Here is a 20,611-nt window from a genome sequence, read left to right as displayed (position 1 = left end):
ATGATATGCAGGGGGGAAAAACCTGGTGTAAGATCTCTCGGTATTGAAACAGTATAGTGGACAGCATATCTGAGGCCTTTGATCACAAACAGGTTAGGGCCGATTCCAACATTAAAGTGTCCAGGTCATTTCAGGACCCTCCACAGCACAAGGATTAAGCCTTGGCGGGGGCACACAAGGATGTCAGTAAACTAAGAAGGAGGGAGGAGTGGAACAGTTGATCAGAGAGAATTTGATGAAATTTTGGCTGATAAAGGGGGACCATGCCAGGCTCCTTGCGGGGGAGCTGAGGTCCTGAGTCACAGACATATTTTTAAAAGTGAAATCTGACATTGATGCCTCACATAGCTGCCAGACGATCTAAAAAGACACTGAATATGAATAGGTGCAAAAATCACAATTCTTCTATACATAAAATCAACAGCTATAGAGCAAGTGCATTCTGGTTCATTTGACATTGTGGCATGTCTGTTAAATATTAAATTGCGTTTACAAGATGAAATAAATTAATAAATGCATAAATAAGTAAATAAACAAACAAACTTTCCAGGTTTATGTACACAGCTTGTGAAAAGAAAAGAAAAGAAAAGAAAAGAAAAGAAAAGAAAAGAAAAGAAAAGAAAAGAAAAGAAAAGACCCAGAAATATTCATTAACATCACTATAGGGCTGTAAATTTAATATCTCAATGTGATTTTTTAATGTGATTGAAAAACTAAACTAAACTAAAATAAAATTACAAGGGGGAAAAGATAAGCACAATTGGCCAAAAATAAATGTTATACTATCACAATTTAACCTTAAACTACCACTTTTATGCTTTTGTAAGTCTGTAGTAACTCCATTTGCTTGTACAGACAATGCACCTCCACAAAGCCACACTGAAAAACAGCATGACATATCGCAGCGGCCTAAGATTTTACATAGACCAACAAAATAAACAATAGCGCAGACAAAATTTGAAAATGCTACCTGTGCGAACAGTCCCTTAGTCTCTAAAAAAAAGACTGACACAACTCGACTACACAATGGATGAAAAACAAACAATATTTTAACTTTTGAAGCCACTTTTAAATGCCTATTGAATGCTTTATACATCTGTTACAATTTGGTGATGTCTTAGATTATTTAACTTAGGGGTTTTTCAGCAAGTACTTGTATATGCAATCAACTGTAATTATTTTTGATTTTGAATACATTTTATATTTTTGCTTGCAAATGCAAATAATGTGAAAAAAATGTTGAGTAGTTTGACAACTGTTGTTCTTCCATTTGCTGCTGTATTACCATGCAGGGCAGAGAATATCAGTGAAGTGTTCAGGTACTGCTGTGAGTTCAAATTTCGGTAACCACTGATTCTGGGAGAGATATATGGAACTCCACAACTTGACCCTCACTTGCTTTTCATTACTTTTTCTCTATCTTTCTCTCTCATCATAGGCTCACTGGTCATTAAGAGCCAAAAATTATGGTAGTCCTCCTTTTAGAGGTCAACTGCTGCCCTGGGCTCCTCCTTCCTCATGAATTACTTCAGCATTGACACCAATTATTAAAATACATCTTCATTAGATCTCGCTTCAGAGCTCCATCTGTGGAGCAGCCAGGAGCGATCTTCACCACCCCATTGCACTTAATTTACCCAGATCAAACTCATCTATTGCCTGAGCCACTCGACGCACAGACAAGAGTGGGGCTAAGCAGTACCTCCCACAAAAAAAAATCATCCATTTCAGGTTATTGCTGATAGTTACTGTTCTATGTATGTGACAGAAAAAAGCTATGACTTCATTCGACATCAATTTGCACTTCAAACCGATGCAAAAAACACAGCTTTCCTCACCAAGCAGGAAAAAAGGAGGAGTATGTGCGATCACAGAGAATATCAGTGAAGTGTTCAGGTGCTGCTGTGAGTTCAAATTTCAGTAAGAATTCATATGATGCACCATTTAAAGAGGACGGTGGTGCTGATGTGGTTTATATTTCAAAAGCAACAAGCAATGCATGTCATCACCGAGCCGTAGAGTCTGACTTCTATTTTCTTGAGAGCGTATGTCAATGGTGAAGAAAACCTATTAGGGTGAGAGGAGGAGCAAGTTTTGCCAGCATCCATCTTATTTCAGCGGCACATAAAAGCGGAGGCGTTGAATTGCTTTTCAAATGCAGTAGGCCATGCCACACACTCAATTCACCAGTGTATCCGATTTGATCCCCCAAGCAGAAACACAAGCAGAACCATTGATTGATACCACCAAGCGAAGGGAGTCTGGGGGAAATAGGGAATAAGAGTGTGAGAGAGAGGGGGTGGAAAGGCCAAGCAACTGTGGCTACAAGGAAAACAACATTACAATAAAATCTTACAAAGAAAAGGATTTAAATGAGGTCTAAACTGCATTTCTGAAAATGTTCATGCAGCTTCTGAAGCATGTATTGACATGTGGTGACTTGGACAGTCATGCTATTCTACAAGACTACAATTTGGGACGAAAAGGCACAGTTTTTCCTCAAAAAATCAAGCCCTGGGCATGTTTGCAGAGGATAGACCATTGATTAAACAAGTTAACAAGTAGTGAGTATTTTCTTTATATCAGTCATTCTCAAGCTGTGGTCAAACACTGGTAAGCCAAACTGCCCCCAGATGGCATAAAACATGATTCTGGAAATATTCACTATTGATAATAATTTTTATTCAAATTATGCTATTCATTTTTCCCCCCAAGTTTTGAGTTTATAAGTCTCAAACATATTGCATATTTTTACTTTGACAGTATAAGACACAAATAGGTAATCTCTTTAAGTTGCATGCTAGTGTTCTGACATTTTAGTCCACGCTCAAAAAAGAAAGCACCAAAATAGCTGGCTGGCTATTATTCCACTTGCCCTCAAAATCTGTGATCATTTAGATGTTTGATTTCACAATATTATCAATAATTTAACTAGTCTAACAGAGCAGTTCCAAGTACACTTTCTACACTGATGGGAGAAATTTACACAAACTACATAGTTTCCAAAATATTAGTGTTTAAAATAGATTGCAACATTTGAAATAGGTTGCAAAATAATGTGCTAAGCAACTAACGTCTTGCAAATGTTATTAATGTTATGGCGATGTATGGTATTTGCTTGCATGATGCAACACTTGCTTTAACTTGCATTATGTCAATGTTTGGCCCCATTTCTCAGATGCTCAAAAAAAAAAAAAAAAAAGTCTTGAAAGACATGGGTCTAGAGCTTAAAATTCCTGTTGATCACTACATCTTTGTTTTAAAAGCTACTTAAAGTCCCCCTGTAGTCAAAAACTGTATACCTTAAAACTCACCTTTGATCACCAAAATTACATATTTAAATCTTTTTTTCTTGTGAAAACAAATTCTTCATGCCTTAAAATAGCTTTAATATAACTCTACACCCTTGCTTTATTTAGTATACGCGGAGCCATGAATATGCAAATTAGCCTCCGCCTCCATTCCCTCACACCAGATCAGAATACCTGATCCACTCTGTCAGCTTTACTGTAGTAAATGCTGCACAATGGCAAGTGGAAATACTGGTTTAATTCAGCCATATACAGGTGCTGGTCATATAATTAGAATATCATCAAAAAGTTGATTTATTTCACTAATTCCATTCAAAAATTGAAACTTGTATATTATATTCATTCATTACACACAGACTGATATATTTCAAATGTTTATTTCTTTTAATTTTGATGATTATAACTGACAACTAAGGAAAATCCCAAATTCAGTATCTCAGAAAATTAGAATATTGTGAAAAGGTTCAATATTGAAGACACCTGGTGCCACACTCTAATCAGCTAATTAACTCAAAACACCTGCAAAGGCCTTTAAATGGTCTCTCAGTCTAGTTCTGTAGGCTACACAATCATGGGGAAGACTGCTGACTTGACAGTTGTCCAAAAGACGACCATTGACACCTTGCACAAGGAGGGCAAGACACAAAAGGTCATTGCAAAAGAGGCTGGCTGTTCACAGAGCTCTGTGTCCAAGCACATTAATAGAGAGGCGAAGGAAAGGAAAAGATGTGGTAGAAAAAAGTGTACAAGCAATAGGGATAACCGCACCCTGGAGAGGATTGTTAAACAAAACCCATTCAAAAATGTGGGGGAAATTCACAAAGAGTGGACTGCAGCTGGAGTCAGTGCTTCAAGAACCACTACACACAGACGTATGCAAGACATGGGTTTCAGCTGTCGCATTCCTTGTGTCAAGCCACTCTTGAACAACAGACAGCATCAGAAGCGTCTCGCCTGGGCTAAAGACAAAAAGGACTGGACTGCTGCTGAGTGGTCCAAAGTTATGTTCTCTGATGAAAGTAAATTTTGCATTTCCTTTGGAAATCAGGGTCCCAGAGTCTGGAGGAAGAGAGGAGAGGCACACAGTCCATGTTGCTTGAGGTCCAGTGTAAAGTTTCCACAGACAGTGATGATTTGGGGTGCCATGTCATCTGCTGGTGTTGGTCCACTGTGTTTTCTGAGGTCCAAGGTCAACGCAGCCCTATACCAGGAAGTTTTAGAGCACTTCATGCTTCCTGCTGCTGACCAACTTTATGGAGATGCAGATTTCATTTTCCAACAGGACTTGGCATCTGCACACAGTGCCAAAGCTACCAGTACCTGGTTTAAGGACCATGGTATCCCTGTTCTTAATTGGCCAGCAAACTCGCCTGACCTTAACCCCATAGAAAATCTATGGGGTATTGTGAAGAGGAAGATGCGATATGCCAGACCAAACAATGCAGAAGAGCTGAAGGCCACTATCAGAGCAACCTGGGCTCTTATAACACCTGAGCAGTGCCACAGACTGATCGACTCCATGCCACGCCGCATTGCTGCAGTAATTCAGGCAAAAGGAGCCCCAACTAAGTATTGAGTGCTGTACGTGCTCATACTTTTCATGTTCATACTTTTCAGTTGGCCAAGATTTCTAAAAATCCTTTCTTTGTATTGGTCTTAAGTAATATTCTAATTTTCTGAGATACTGAATTTGGGATTTTCCTTAGTTGTCAGTTATAATCATCAAAATTAAAAGAAATAAACATTTGAAATATATCAGTCTGTGTGTAATGAATGAATATAATATACAAGTTTCACTTTTTGAATGGAATTAGTGAAATAAATCAACTTTTGGATGATATTCTAATTATATGACCAGCACCTGTATGTTTGAACCAGAAACTGACTCAAAAGAAAAAGTGGAAGAGTGAATTATACAGGGTCGTCTACGAGTCGATGTATCAAAATGGTAATGTGTTTTATATATCGCTCTCTACAACGTCAGACACATAACAGTATGATTAGCCATTTGCTTGACTGTGTTATCAAACAGCTAATAATGTGTTGCTAATGTTACACAAACCATGTTCCCGTTTGCCATCTCAGAGTCAGACAGCTGCCTTCTAAAAATCAGCATCCTTACAAACGCTTTGAACAACTTAGAACATCAGTGGAGAAAGGCATATAGTTCATCATAACATTGTAATATACACAATTCACCTGCTATATTGCTAAATGCACACAATTTTTCATATCAGCAGAAAAATATAACCTGGTATCTCCTGCTTCGCAGCATAGTTAATGATATGCTAATGACCACTCTGCACGTTGACGGGATTGGTTACAACATATTTGTGACACAGAGAACAAGGGCGATTTCAAACCGAGTTTGAAACTTAACTAATGAATTTGCACATGGTTTTTCTTAAAACATTTATAAAAAAAAACACATAGATATATAACAAACATTTAAAACTTGATTTTCACAACAGGGGTCTTTAACACCAGGCCTTTTGAGCAATGGGGGAGAAAGAGATGCTGTGGTGTAACGGAAAAAAAGGAACGTGAAATGAAGCAGAGCAAATACCAAATCTCAAACACCAGTAAGACTCGCACTCTGGAGAAAACTAGACAACAGAGGCTTGTTTTGTATACTTTACAGAGGGCAAGAACGCATTTACACCTCCTTAACTCATCGTTCATTACCTGGCAGTCTCCAGACAGACGTTTTAGCTATGAGCGGGTCGTCTAGAACGTTTTTCCCTGGCACTGTTAGTCGGCGACCACATTCACCACTACATAAATAAAGCAGCAGTTGCGCAGACAAATGAAGCAAAACTTGACCAATGACTGCTCTGCCAGCTCTGCTATGAGGATTTATAGTGTGTGGCAAAACCAAGCATCTGCGAGGCCTTACAAAGTAATTCATCCCTGGAGACTGCCAGCTGCACAATTCTCAAAAAACGCAACAGGGTGAGGACACCACCTACCACCTCCTCCAACTGGTGGCGTGAAAGTATATTTTAGAGATGCAGTATTGGCAGTACATCGAAACTCACTCATCAGATGGCAGACAGTTAAAAGTAGTATAATTTTGTCCTCTTTTCCCTTTCAGTCTTTTTCAGCGATGAGGTTTACCATTGGTTAATAATCTTTTAATTAAAAGTGGTACAAGGAAGTAAGGTTCTACCCGTTGTGTAAAAGTTTCCAGAATGGGTCCAAATCGCATCTTACACACTTCAAAGCTGGATTTTCAGAATTCTAGCTTCATCTAAAAAGAGCAGCTACAACTATCAAACACAGAAAAGCATATTTCATTCATGAAGACGTGCAGTTAGGGTTCAGAAACAGACCTGGGGAGAGACGAGTCAGTGGGTATGCTCCAGGCGTAATTGATAGGAACTGAGCCAAAGATAGGTCCCTGAGGAACTACTCAACTCTTACTTATAAAACCTACACCTTTGCAGAGAAAAACTAAAGAAAAAATACAAAGTGTAGAAGACTGAAACCTAAACACAATTATATCTAAAAAAGGTATTCAGCTTCACAGGAACAGGCTATGTTTTTGTCACCGTCAAGAGAAAGCACAAACCCCAGTAGCAATCAGCAACGGTTATATTCAAAAGTCATACAGGCACTTCTGCACATCTTAAACCACCACATTATGCTTAAAGTGTTGCTGGATGGAGTTTAACAGACAGATATAATGTCAATACTGGAGAATAAGAGGAGTTATTGTTATCTGGAGCTGTGCCAGTGGACTAACGCTAGCAAACTCCACAGAGCCTGGTCAATCTGCTCTCAGATCAGTTCACTTCAATGATTGATCATCTGACCACTGCTGCACACATGAGCAGACTCTTCAATTGTGCTCAATGTCTGACAGGCCCTCTGCAATGCCCCTTTATGGAACAGACATTAAAATCTACAAAGGCCATTCACTGTCAAAGGTTCAACTTGCTGCCTTGCCGAAGGAAACATCCACTTTATCCTTCTCCAGCAGTGTGAATAAACAAGGGAAACAAAGAAACAAACTGGCCAAAACAAAAGTACAAGTCTGTGTACTGTAACTTTCTCTTGCGCGCTTTCTTCTTTACTGTCTCTCGGGGGGGCTTCCAGTGAAGCGGAAAGGCAGCCAAGCTAACCAAGCATGTCTGTCCTCTGCTCCTATCGAAACCCACAGCCGCTTAGAGTACAGATCCCGTGAAGGAAGAGGGATGCTTTGTAAACTGACTCTGTGCTGACATGTAAAGTACACTTCCAACTCTGCAGCTCTGCTAATTGGCACAGAGCTAAACGCTTCCTTAATCTGATTGTACAGACCCTATAAAAAGGGAAGTTATGGTGAAACCAAGACAGCTTTATAAAGATAATTAAGATTTCACAGAGACGACTGATTTCCAAAAGTTTGAAAGGAATAAATGTAGCCATCGGTGTAGCTGTTCCTATGTGATTAGAAGGAGAGGCAAAGCAGTTGTCCTTACCTCTGGATTTAGAAGAGAAGGACAGTGAAAGCTGGCCGAACATGTCCGTGCTCTCAAACCGCTCCTCTTTGACTTTGAGCCAAAAGCAATTTTCCGCCATCTCCTGAGGCACTATCTGCAAACACAGAAAAACTCCATCAAACACCAGCAGGAATACAGCAAGCGAGCACCAATGCACACTTAAGCGCACGCACACAGCAGCATGAATACCTGAATATACAAGGCTAAATATAATCAAGCAATTTGAACTCTATTTGCATTTTATAGCGTGTATGTTTGTGTAGATATTTGGCATAATAGACAACTAGTCAATTAGTCAATACATACACACAGTACATATCAGTGTGTGTTACAACTGATTAGTCAACTAGTCATTCAGACAACTCACCGACTGTAAAAAAAATATGGTGTTCATATTCTAGAAAATATGTGCCCATCCCTTGTGTGTGTCTCTGTTTGTGTGGGATTAGAATCAGGATCAAAGTGAAGAGAGGTGGCAGTTTAAACTATGTATTTTCTCACTTACGGTTTACATATAGTAACCTCCTCCCCCTCATCATCTCTGGCTCATTCTCTACGCTTCATTAAGACACTAGCAAAAGGGAATTCAACTGTGCTACTCGTCACGTCAAAGCCAACATGTGTGCATGCAATAAATTAGGTGTTGGCAGAATTTAAAGACTTTAAAGCTACTGTCTTTTGCTGAAGGAAAATTTAAAGATCTCTCCATACATAAACAAGGACCTCCAGTTTAGTGCACTGATATCTTTATTAAAGTGCAAAACTACATATTTTTTAGGATCGACTTGCCTGAAGATACACTGTCGCTTTCAAAAAAACAGCTGAAAGACAGAATGATAGAACAATAGAAAGAACTATAGACAGACAGACAAACAAACAGATAGATGACAGACAGACAGACAGAGACAGACAGACAGACAGACAGACAGATAGATAGATAGATAGATAGATAGATAGATAGATAGACAGATAGATAGATAGATAGATGGGTGAAATCTGCATATGGAATAGTTAGATTTTATCACCTGTCATCCTCTTAACGTCAGCATCAAACCTCAATGTCTATCACCACAAGGTGTTTCAATGAGAAACTGTCATGCTAAGGTTTTTTTCTTTCACTCTGCAATCAACACATCACACATCAAACTCAAAAGAAAAGGAAATGAGAGGTTATGTTTGGCATGAAATGACACCTTTGCAAAGACATTTCTTTCTTAATCTCATTGTACATTGTTGCTGTAATTTGTATAATTGCAGCCCAACAACTAGAAGAATATGCATTATATTTCCAAGAATTTTGTGGGATATGATTAGAATATAGATACAATAGCTTAAGGGACCGTCAGAATCACAAGAAGTTTCTGAATTTATGGATAAAGACACATTTTGTATTCTCTTTCATTATAAAATGAGAGCTGGTCATTTCCTCAACCGCAACATAAGCTTTAAAGAAAATTGTATAGTTCAGTTTGTCACGTCACAGGAGAGAACCAGAGCAGAAAACAGGAAGTCCAAATGCCTCTCGATTACACACTAGGCTTATTCTTGTGTGAAGTATTTTCAAAGATAAATCTGTAAATTATTTGTGAAACTATTTGCTTTGAGCAACTCGTCACCCCCTCTAAATTCAGCTGCTATCTGTCTGCAACATATAAATTGAAGTGTGTCTGAAGCCAGAATTCTAAAAAATGCCATACCTAGCCAAACATGGATGAAGTCTGTTTAGCATGTCAAGTTAATTGATTCGCAAAATAAAATGTGCCCCAATCTTAATTAAAACAAATTATTTTAGGGAAACATTTTTGTTTTATAATATTTAAAATACTTATAATACAGTATTTGCTAATATTATAGGGTTATGCAAATGCATGTCTAACGATGTGAAATGTTTGATTCTTCAGATGGTAATGGTATCAGATTGCATTTTCAATCTCACTAAATCCAAGAGAACAGTGGAAATACACAGAGACAGACAGAGTGAGAAACGAACAGTCTCATTAGTGCGCTGCCTCATAAGGGCACTTGTGAAAAAAAAAAAAAAAAAAAAAAAACATGACTCTTCCAAACAGAGTAATTAACACAAGGCTCAGCAAGGGTGACCTTGCTCATGCTCAAGCAGCAGAGAGAAATACGGTAGCTTCCTCTCGCCTTGGGCGACTACACCCATCTCTGGGCAGAAAGCGAGCAGTTCCAAACGGTCTTAGCTGCAGATGCGAGCAATCATTTACTTTTCCATAAAGGAGTGCGGCTCCCCTGTGTGGGTGTTCTAACGGTTAGAGAAATTACATTACAGCACCTCCAGGCAATAATCTCCGATGTGGCTATTTGAAAGTCCGTAACATGCTTTAGGGAAAGATTGGGAGGAGTGCAGGGGCTGGAGTGTTTCCCAACTTTACTGCTGCTGGCTGCTTTTACTGTCTGGCTGTTATCTTCCTATGTTGTGAAAGATGGAGGGGCCTCCAGTGGGTGATTTAAAATAGCAAGATACAAACTGATTAGCATTCTCATTTTCATCCTCTCTCACTCTCTCCATTACCTATCACCAACACATCAGCATAATGACACCTCAGAGATCTCAGCAAAACCTCATGACATCACCTTGACGTATGTCAATAAACGATAAGCACATATTTAAATCTCTAGTTTTTTACTATACTACTTTTTCGACTCAGCTATACATCAACTACTTCAAACATGGCTACTCCTGTTTATATGAATGAGTCTATCAAGTTCCAAATAAAAATAAGCAAATAATAAAATTAAATAAATCAAAATAAAAAATGAAAATAATCAAATGAGATACTAAAATGACTAATTCATTTGTAAAGTATTTAATTCACTAATTATATATGCACACACACACAAACACACACACACACACACACACACACACACACACACACACTATCATTTAAATGTTTGGGGTCAGTTTTTTTATTTTTATTTTTTTAAATTAAATTAATACTTTATTCAGCAAGGATTCAATAAATTGATCAAAAGTGACAGTAAATTCTTTTAATTGTTTTTACAAAAATATTAAGCAGCACAAAATGTTTTACATCTGTGATAACAAGAAAGGCTTCATGCATCAAGAAATGCATCAAATTAGCATATTAAAATAAATTCACTTTGCCTTCACATGAATAAATTACATTTTTAAAATAATTAAAATAGAAAGCAGTTATTATAGATTGTAATATTTCACATTCACTATTGTTTTACTGTATTTTTGATCAAACAAATTCAGCTTTAGTGAGCATAAACATTTATTTTGATGTATAAATATTTTATTCAATATGGAAAATATACAATTTAATACAACTCACTGTAATTTGCCTATACTGCAAACCACACAAAGTCAGCCTCATAAATATAAAAGCATTACCACAAAAATGTGTTGCCCTTGGGGCTAAATGGATCCTCCTTTATGGCTCTTGAGCTTTTCAGAGATGAGTAGCCCTGATTTATACTATGCATGTATGATTGCTAATTGAGTTTCTTACTGAGATTTCTTACTTTTTCTTTTTTGTATGACTGCTTTTTGTGGAGGAGTCTATCATCTCTGCACTGACACATAAAGGAGTTAAAGACAAGGTCGAGCATAAGCATGAAAAAGTAACAAAAAAATTAATCCAGTTTTCAGACTGTTAAAGTTCCCAAGGCGATGGGTAAATTAATGATTGAGAGTTAAAAGGAAAAAGACAACATGAAGAAGCTGACCCATAGAAATTGAAATTGGAGGATTACTCAATATTGTTTTATGTATTTGTATTTTGTTTCGTTTGTTTCATCAGAAATGTATTCAATTACGGCCAGAATGTGTATGCGAGGGCACTTGAGCTAATGAAATAGTTTACGGCCCGATATCTTGAAAGGAAGGCAGAGTGGAGAGTCGTGAGTCTCACGGCTCAACGCTCTTTTTAATAAGCTGCATGTACTCGTAGGCTTTGGACCATCAACTCCCACTGAAAAAGTCACACTCTCTTTTTCATCCTTTCTTCTCGTCTTCCTTTTACACACTGGGAAGGCTAAATTACTGCCACTATTTGCAATTTACTACTGACCTTGGAGTGTGTTATTTGGTTGTCAGGACACATGTGTTTTTAAATCGCTCAAGCTTCAGTAGTGTCTTTGTCTTTCTTACCTTGGACCAGTTCACCCGCTTCATGACGCTCTCAGGTTTGTAGGTCTTCTTGGGCAACAGCCCATAAGGCAGCTGGACAACGAGCGGAGGAGGAGCCAAAGGCATACCCGGAGGTGGGGGCGGGCCTCCTCCAGGAGGTGGAGGGGGAGGTGGAGGTCCGCAGCCGGGTGGAGGTGGAGGAGGAGGAGGTCCCATAGATGCAGGTAGAGGAGGAGGTGGAGGAGGTGGCATACCTCCACTTGGGGGCGGTGGAGGGGGCGGCGGAGGAGGAGGTGCAATGCCACCTGCTGGTGGTGGAGGAACGCCACCGGCTGCTCCAGGTCCTGCTGCAACCTGCGAAGGGATTACAAAGGGTGAGAGACATGAAAAGGGCATCTTACGACACTGTGAGCCAAACATTCACCTCAACCACTCCCGTTCAGCCTCTACACCCAAAGGCCCATGCTTTTATCACCATTACATGTTTTATCCCATCAGAACTAGTAGGTGAGACAAAGGCAAAGGCAAGTGGAGGATAAAAGACAGTGTTTACAGCAGCTGACTTAACAATCTTAGGAGAGTGCATTAAAACAAGTCTAAAATTCAGAGAAAGTGAGAGGGGGGCAGGGGGAGAGGGGGGTGGAGGGGCTCCTTGCATGCATTAAATAAGAGTTGATAAAAGCAGATGGATGACTTGGGGCCTCTGTGGCCTTCCCTCCGGGCACCGGTTCCCTCAGCAGCACTAAGCATCTGCCCGTCTAGCGCGCAGAGCTCCACCTCCTGAGAGCCAAGCAGGGGCCAGCGCTCAGAGGAGCCTGAGCCCACCGTCTGATTCTCTCACTGGGGAAACTGGGACACGGCAATTCCTGAGGGGCAGGTAGTCACATTGAATATGTAAATAAATAAATGGCAGGTCGGTCGATGTGACCGGAAGATTCTTCTGGAATGTACACACCTGTCAAGTGATTGGGCTCTCAGAGGAGCAATTTGACAAGTGTTGCACAAGTGGTGAAGTGAATGTGTGTGTCTGTGCATGTATGTGATGGAAGGGTGTTCTGGGTGGACACCGGAGGACTGTTTCATCCAGAATCTAAAATGAACACTCACCCAGTGCCAAATGTGAGTAGAAATTGGATTTGGTGAGCAATTAAAATCATTTTCTGCTGTGAGATTTAAAAAAAAAAAAAAAAACCATACAAACCATTTACTAAAGAAAACATGTCACAATGTTTTAGCATAAGAACATTACTAAATTATTAATTTATCATCAAAAGGCTAACTAGGATATTTTTATCTAGAACTCTATGTGAATAAATGAATGAATGAATGAGTGAATGAGTGCATGAATGAATGAATGAATGAATGAATGAATGAATGCACACATGCATGCATGGGTTAATTGTGGACCCTATTGTAGCAAATGTTCAGTACACAGAAAAGAAAACATTGAGATAAAGAAGCTGAGATAAAGTTTAACTCTGGGTAACCTTATACAGCAGCATGATATAACCATCTTCTATGGATCTCGTAGCATTCCTGTAAGCATGACTCACTCACACACATACACACACAATTTAAAAGCCATTTCAGATTCAGATTAGCAGTAGAGAATGAAAAAGCGCCTGACACTGAGGGCATAACTCAAAAAGAAACAAACATGGTGAAGTTTATGATGATCATCTGTTATTGTTTTTAAGGCATAATGACATAAGCATTCATTCGTTCCGTATGGAACATACTTAACTGTGATTACACTGAATGACAAGATGACAGTATCGATATTTGTTTAGGAATGAAATATGGAAAGCACTTTGTGTAGACTGATTCATCTCGTTTAATCATAAAGCATAACAGATGAGAGTAAACCATTAGACTTGATTAACATGTAAATTGCCTCTGTAATTTGCTAATAGATTGAGCGTATGAATAGGATGCAGCCACCTGAACCTTTAGCAGTAATGAGAAGAGTAATCGGGCTTGAACACTCATGCAACTGGTGGCGGCAGGCAGTCAACCTCTCTGCTCCATTCTCTAGATCCTTAACCTTGAGCCACAATCCATAGGGTTTTTAAGCAAATGCGCGTTTCTTTTTCTTTATAGGACATTTTTGTTCTTTCCTGGTAAGATAACTGAAGTTCACAAGATGGTCTCCAGGAAGAGAAGCCATTATGGAGGAATCAGGGCTCAATTCATCCAGTAACTGATAAGACTGAGGGCAGTAAATGTCCTGACAAATCAGCCCTGCTCTGCTTGCAACAGAATAAACAGGTTTTTAAATCATTGATAAAGGGTGGGCCAGTCTCTTTAGCAACAAATGATATGCAAATGCTTCAATTAGAAGTCCCAATAGCCCAGATATGACTTGACCTTTGGATGATTACAAACCATTTTTTTTTCTCTTTTTTTTCCTCCTCTTTCTCAAAACTTACTTTGTGCCTCATTCTCATCACAGCTTAGTGAAAAAGTTTCTCATTTTCTAAAGCAATTCCCTTCTCCACGCTCCAACCTCAGTTCAGTTGATTAGGAGAATGATATGCGTCGAGCCACATTTTTATATGCATTACCGAGTGTTTGATTACACAATGCAGGCAGTGGATTGTTTATTAGAAGGGAAATTAAAAAGGTGTAGAAGCATCATGCAGGAAGCTGAGGTCCCTTGACGAGTACCCTGTCCCATGATTATGCGTCTGTCAATCTCCGGCCCGTTGTGACCCATTTTCTCTCTTAAGTTTAATACAAGAGAATGGCAAGCAAATTAGCTGCTAAATTAGAGCACCGTCATTTCCGCATCGCTTTGGCCCTCTGTGGCAGCTTGTGGCGCGATGCAGACCCTCCAGCCACATTTCTGGAATGCTAATCAGCCTCGGGCACACAATTTTCTCTAGCCATACACCGTATTCTCTTTTAGCAATATCCATCATTTAGTCCAATTTTACAACAAAAACACATTTTATACAGGAAAATGTTTCATTTAAAGCTCATTTCCCCCTATGGTTTCATTTTGGCTTTTTATCTGGTTTTAAAAAGCAATTTACTTCCTAAAAGTCTGGATTGCTAAAGGTCTAAGCTGGCCACTGATATGGACTTGCTGGCCATCTCTATACTGTTTAGCAGCACTAATTAGAAAGTCGGCGTGTCTGTTCTATATGGACAGAAGAATATCAAGGGGGGAAGTATCCATTTACACTCTCAACGGGTGGGAGGGCACTCTTGGTAGAAACAGTTCACAGTTTGGGTAATTAACTAGGACTAACACACAATTAAACCATCCCAATCTCATCTCTGATGAGCAAGAGGAAAATTAAATTAGATTTGGTTACTACTGAGTCTTACAATACTCTTGTTAAATGGAAGGATGGGTTTCATTTTCCCCTTCAAGCTGGAACTGGCTCTGTTAGCCTACTCAATCATGTTCCTGTAGTTTAAGTGGAAGAGAACTGTGCTAGCAACCCCAAAATAAGTGTTTGATTCCCAGGGAACAAACAAACAACTTGCTTCATATACTTTCTAGTGTATGTGGTAATATTCTAGTTCACAGTTTAGATATTCTATTTGGTAGGATCCACCATCACAAGCTGTTTATATGCTGGGTATGTGGGAAGGATTATGGCCTAATTGTGTAGCATGCATTTGTAATGAATGATTGCACAGCATCTGTTGAGAGTCTTGAGACAATACAGAAAATCAAGGCTCTGGCTGATCACTGAGGGGTAACAGCTTTGATCAACCTGTTAGAAGGTACAAAAAAATGCAGATTTTCAAAGATGCAGGCAGGTGGCTGCGTTGAGCATGCTGGGAAGGGAAGGGGAGGTTGGGAGAACACCCACCTTGCTGTTTATTTCGCTGATGCTTTTCTCTGCCTCTCTTAGCTTGTCTCTCTCACTAGTCAACTGGACAGGTGAGGGACAGACAGACACATACACAGACAGACAGAGCAACAGTAAGGAAAAGACAGAGATCCCATAGCTGGAAAAGGAGAATGGTAAAAAAAAAAAAAAAAGCCAACTGCCAACTTTACTGAAGGCCACGTGGCAATAACATTTGAGGACAACAAGAAATTGGATGAAAGCAGCCTAACTGAACATTATTAAAACATAGTTTTTGCCTACTAATAAAGTAATACAGGGTTTCATTAGTGGTTGTTGTGAGCTTCTCATTCCAGAAAAGTTTTCACTAAGTGAATTCACAAATTAAGAACATCATTAAACTTCCTTACTTAGTTCTAATTCCAGACACAACAGAGCGAAAAAGTGCCCATCCAATTTTTCAGCTTCCTTGGTTGATTAAAAAAAACTCTATTGGCTCCAGTCATTTCCATGATCCTTTTGTTTCAATAACGTCCATTTCAAAGGAAAGTTCAAGACACAACAGACAACAATGCAGTAAACTGGTTGTTGCGCAGTAAATGCTTTGCATCTTTTAGAGTTGCTTCTAGAATCCTGTTCTTTCGAATCCTTCCCATCATTTAACTGTTTTATGATGCGGCCAATGAAGTTTGCTCAAACATCAGCGATGCTTCGCTCCCACTTTGAACCCACTATGAGGAGCCGTTTAAAAAAAAAGAAGAAAAAAGAAAGAAAATGGGAAAAAATAACATCTTAACAGCCTCTTTTCATTCAGAGGAAGCATACTCCACTGCTTCTGAAATATACTCATATGGTGCAATTTTTGCATGTAGGGCGGAATCAAATTTTAAAGACATGTAATGGAAAAGAAGATGGATACTTCCATGGTGAAGACTGCTGAAAAAAAGAAGACAACACAACCTTTGATCATATTTGAAATGCTGTCCTTTCTTGTAGTGTTTAGTAAGCTTTGTTTTTTATCTTTATTTATTTTTGAAGATGTAAAGGGCAGAACATCAGCCAACACACTGAACGTTGTCAAGAAGAACAGCAGCATACTCTGTGTGATAGATTCCTCAAAGAGAAAGAGAGAGGGATGGCACATACATGCTGCATCTCAAAAGAATCAGCCTGTAAAGGTGAATGGTCAAGCTGTGTCCCCTGATTCTGACCATTGCAACAACGAGGAGTACAAGACAATCAGCTCCATGATTCAAGTGCAGTGTCATGCTTATCGGCATCATTACCGACATACTCTTTGGCAAATCCAGCCCAGCAGCAGCAATAAGACACCGGCCCATCCCTGCGCTGCGCTGTACTGCAATGTTACGAGTCCCATGTTGGTACAGACAGCTGACCGCAGATCTTTCTGAAACCTATCAGGGTGCTGTAAAAGATTTCTCCCTCAGTATCGCTTGAGCTCTGAATTATTGAGTGAGATACTGTTCAATTCCTCACCTCTGACTCTATTCTTTTTCTGTTGAGTGGTCAAGAGGGAGGTTGGGGGGAGGGGGCGTTGAGGAAGAGAACCCTGTAGAAATGTTGCACTTTGTTGGCGTTAACATGACTAGTAGTGAAGTCAAATGAAGAAGGGGAAATATCAATCCACCACAACATGAAAAGAAAGAATATGGTTAGATGCTTATTTGAAACTGGGCTTGGCAGAACAACTGAGCAGGAGGCCTAATAATACATGCAGTCTCATCAACTCTTAAAAACAAATGAATTAAAAGTGTGAAGCTCTTTTATTATTTTATTCTTTCTATTTCATATTCAGTCTGTCCGAAATTTACCATACCACGGCTTTGATGAGCCCAGATGACTATTATTTTCACATGAGCTGTTGCGCTGCTTCCTCTGAATAATGGCTCTCTTCAATTATGTGTTAAAGGCAAATCTGTTGATAAGCTTATCTTTGCTGTCATCTCTTTGTTGTCCTTGAACCACGGTCACTCTAATGGCACAAAATAATGTTAAAAATTGTGGCATTCGTGCTTGTCAGCTCAAAACTCTTAAAATGTACATCATAATGTAACCTAGTGAGGCTTATCATAGAGACAATGATTATCATAGAGAGGTAAAATATGGAGACAGGCTTTTGAAGAGGTAACCCTTGGATCATTAATTCAGATGAGAGGTTTCAGTACTTGGTTGTAAATTTGTGTTTTTGCTATTAGAAATTAAAAGGTTAGTTCATCTTCGGTACACTAATTAAGATATTTTTGATGAAATCCAAGGGCTTTTTTATCCCCCATAGAAAGCAACGTAATTACCGACATTCAAGGTCCAGAAAGGTATTAAAGACAACGTGACTACAGTAGTTCAACCTTAATGTTATGAAGTGACAAGAATACTTTTTGTGCACAAAAACAAAAAAATAACGACTTTATTCAACAATTTCTTCTCTACCCTTTCAGACTCATACACAGTTGATGCAGTGAACGCCGTTCAGCGCTTCTGAGTTTTTCCGAGGGGAGAGACAAATTTGTTGAATAAAGTCATTATTTTTGTTTTGTTTTTTGTACACAAAAGTATTCTCGTCGCTTCAGAACATTAATTGAACCACTGCAGTCATGTTGACGATTTTAACAATGTTTTTACTAATTTTCTGGACCTTGAATGTGGTAATTTAGTTGCTTTCTATTGAGGATAAAAAACCACTTGTATTTCATCAAAAAGGTCTTCATTTGTGTTCTGAAGATGAACGAAGGTCTTACGGGTTTGGAACGACATGAGGATGAGTAATTAATGACAGAAATTTCACTTTTGGATGAATTAACCCTTCAAATAGATTGAAATTCTACTTTCCATCTGTACCAGACCATCAAAGACCAAGAAGTCAGCATGTGGGCTGAAGTGTGGGTGAGTGAAGTCAGTTTTCACGGTGATGTGTTGTGCACCCACAACCTGACAACATTGTGAAACTACAGCGGGAGAAGAGTTCTACACCGGCTGTCTAATAAAGGATACGATTTGTCAGCTTTGCGCATGACAACCTATGAGTTTATATCCCTTTCAGATGTGCCAAAACACCCACGGGATGAGTTCAACACTTTAATGCTAATATCCTGGTGCTTCTTTAGCGAGCGCATTACATGTTATCCACCAGAAGCACCAGAAGTCTGTTGATGTGAGAATGTGTTATGGAGCCAAAGCTTTGAACGTTCCTTCAGAGCACACGCTTGGAAAGAGTATGCGTCTCTAGGGCTCTGCTTCGCTACTCTACCTGTTAATGTGCTGGAGACGACTGAGCTTCAAAGAGAATGAGTTCGCCATGGGGTAAGACTGAAGGACACCCAGGGAAAAACAACAGCCGAATGACACTGTGGTCCAGGAAAGCAAAGCAGAAGAGAGCAGGTGAGCAGTCATTAACGGGGTTGCAGTGTCCGCATTGGGTGCACGCAATATGGCTCAGCATGAATGAGTGCAGAAAAGGAGGGATGATGGTGACTGATGAGGAGCGGAGCGCAGAGAGGCCTGGGCTCATGAATATGTGTAGGAGTTGAAAAAGTGATGGACGAGGCAGATTGAGGGAAGGAGGGAGGCAGAGTGAGTAACGCACAGTGATTCGGCTCTCGGGGCAGATGAAGTGCAGGGGCGAGGACTGCACACAAATGAAGTGCCGGGGTCTAAGAAGCTCTGCTTTGCACTGGGAGGAACCCATTCCAGCTCCGCCTCCACTAATGTACCCATTTGGTAAATCTGTGAGAATGAATGGTCGTCCAAGCTGCCAGGGTCCTTAATGACAGCAACTCATCTCGGTTTGGAGGTGGGGAGACGCTTGTTGGGGGAAGATGGGGGCAATAGGGCTTGGAGATGTTGAGAGGTAAGTAAACAGAAAGACGAAGTGCTGGCTTTTCAGACTGCAATATATTTGGTTTCTGGAAAACTATTTACGCCGTGGATGGCGCTTCACAAATGGTGCTTTTTCTCTCCTATTAAACTCCATAAGCTAGCAAGCAAGCTACTTCTTTTGTCCCAAGGCACCACTAAAATCTAAAATGTTTAAAATTGAGTTTAGTAGGAAATAGCAGTCATTTTGCGGGTGAAGGACTGAGGGTTTTTCTAGACAGGAACGATGATGTGAAAGGCAAAGACGTAACGCAATCCCTCACAGCGTTGATACAATAGCTAGGAACAGGCTGCGATGGAGCAATTGAGAAAAATCAAATCCAACAATTTGAGGGGGGAGATTGGCCCTTTATTAAATCATACAATCCCTCAAGTCTTAAAATACCCACTTAGAGCACCACTGCATTCACGATAAACGATAAAAAGGTTTCAATTTGACCAAATTAGCAGAGTCTTTCTCTTCGCCACCACATTAGCAGTTGCATTACCATTTGAAGCAGACAGAGAAAAATTTACTTCATATGACCTCACAACCGAGAAAATAAGTACTAGTGATCCTAATGTGCTTGTATAGGTCTTTTCCAGGGCATTTGATGAGCCGAGGCACTGAGAGTCAAGAAGTTTTTGTGATGGAGACAAATAATTTAATGCCTGGTAGTTTAATAGCCATTGAAGAATATTTGGAAGTTAAAGAAAGGCAGTCTGGAAACCGGAAAAGTAGGTGTGTTGCTTCATGGATCTGTAGGATAAAGGGCTCTTCTAAGGAAAGATAGGAACCACCAAGCTCTCATGAGGGAAGTCAAAAGAAACCTCGGTGGATTTCTAAGCCTCTGAGAATACAACACAGCACAGATCGGTTCTGTGGTATAATCAGTGCCAAAGGGAGGGTAAACTATGCATGTTAAAGGTGAACACATGGGCCACGGCATCGGCGGTATCTTCCGTTAGTGTTAACCTGTGTTCGATACCCTTGGGTTGAGATCGCAGAGCAGCTGA

General features: G+C 39.7%; 1 protein-coding gene across 8 annotated transcripts in view; it reads right to left on the bottom strand.

Annotated features, from left to right (window-relative positions):
- The window catches only part of diaph2 (diaphanous-related formin 2), a 427,538-nt gene that overhangs the window by 255,325 nt on the left and 151,602 nt on the right, over window positions 1-20,611 (bottom strand). For 6 of the 8 annotated variants that reach the window (XM_051860865.1, XM_051860870.1, XM_051860868.1 and 3 more), the window contains 3 exons: window positions 15,746-15,808; window positions 11,940-12,272; window positions 7,775-7,889 (listed from right to left, as the gene is read on the bottom strand). In XM_051860865.1, coding sequence (XP_051716825.1) covers window positions 7,775-7,889; window positions 11,940-12,272; window positions 15,746-15,808 — 511 coding nt within the window. The remainder of the gene's footprint in view (window positions 1-7,774; window positions 7,890-11,939; window positions 12,273-15,745; window positions 15,809-20,611) is intronic. The other 2 variants (XM_051860871.1, XM_051860872.1) reach the window with 1 other exon arrangement.

The sequence above is a fragment of the Ctenopharyngodon idella genome, chromosome 14, assembly GCF_019924925.1.
Source record: "Ctenopharyngodon idella isolate HZGC_01 chromosome 14, HZGC01, whole genome shotgun sequence".
Classification (NCBI taxonomy): Eukaryota; Metazoa; Chordata; class Actinopteri; order Cypriniformes; family Xenocyprididae; genus Ctenopharyngodon; species Ctenopharyngodon idella.
This window is presented reverse-complemented; position numbering and strand designations above follow the sequence as displayed.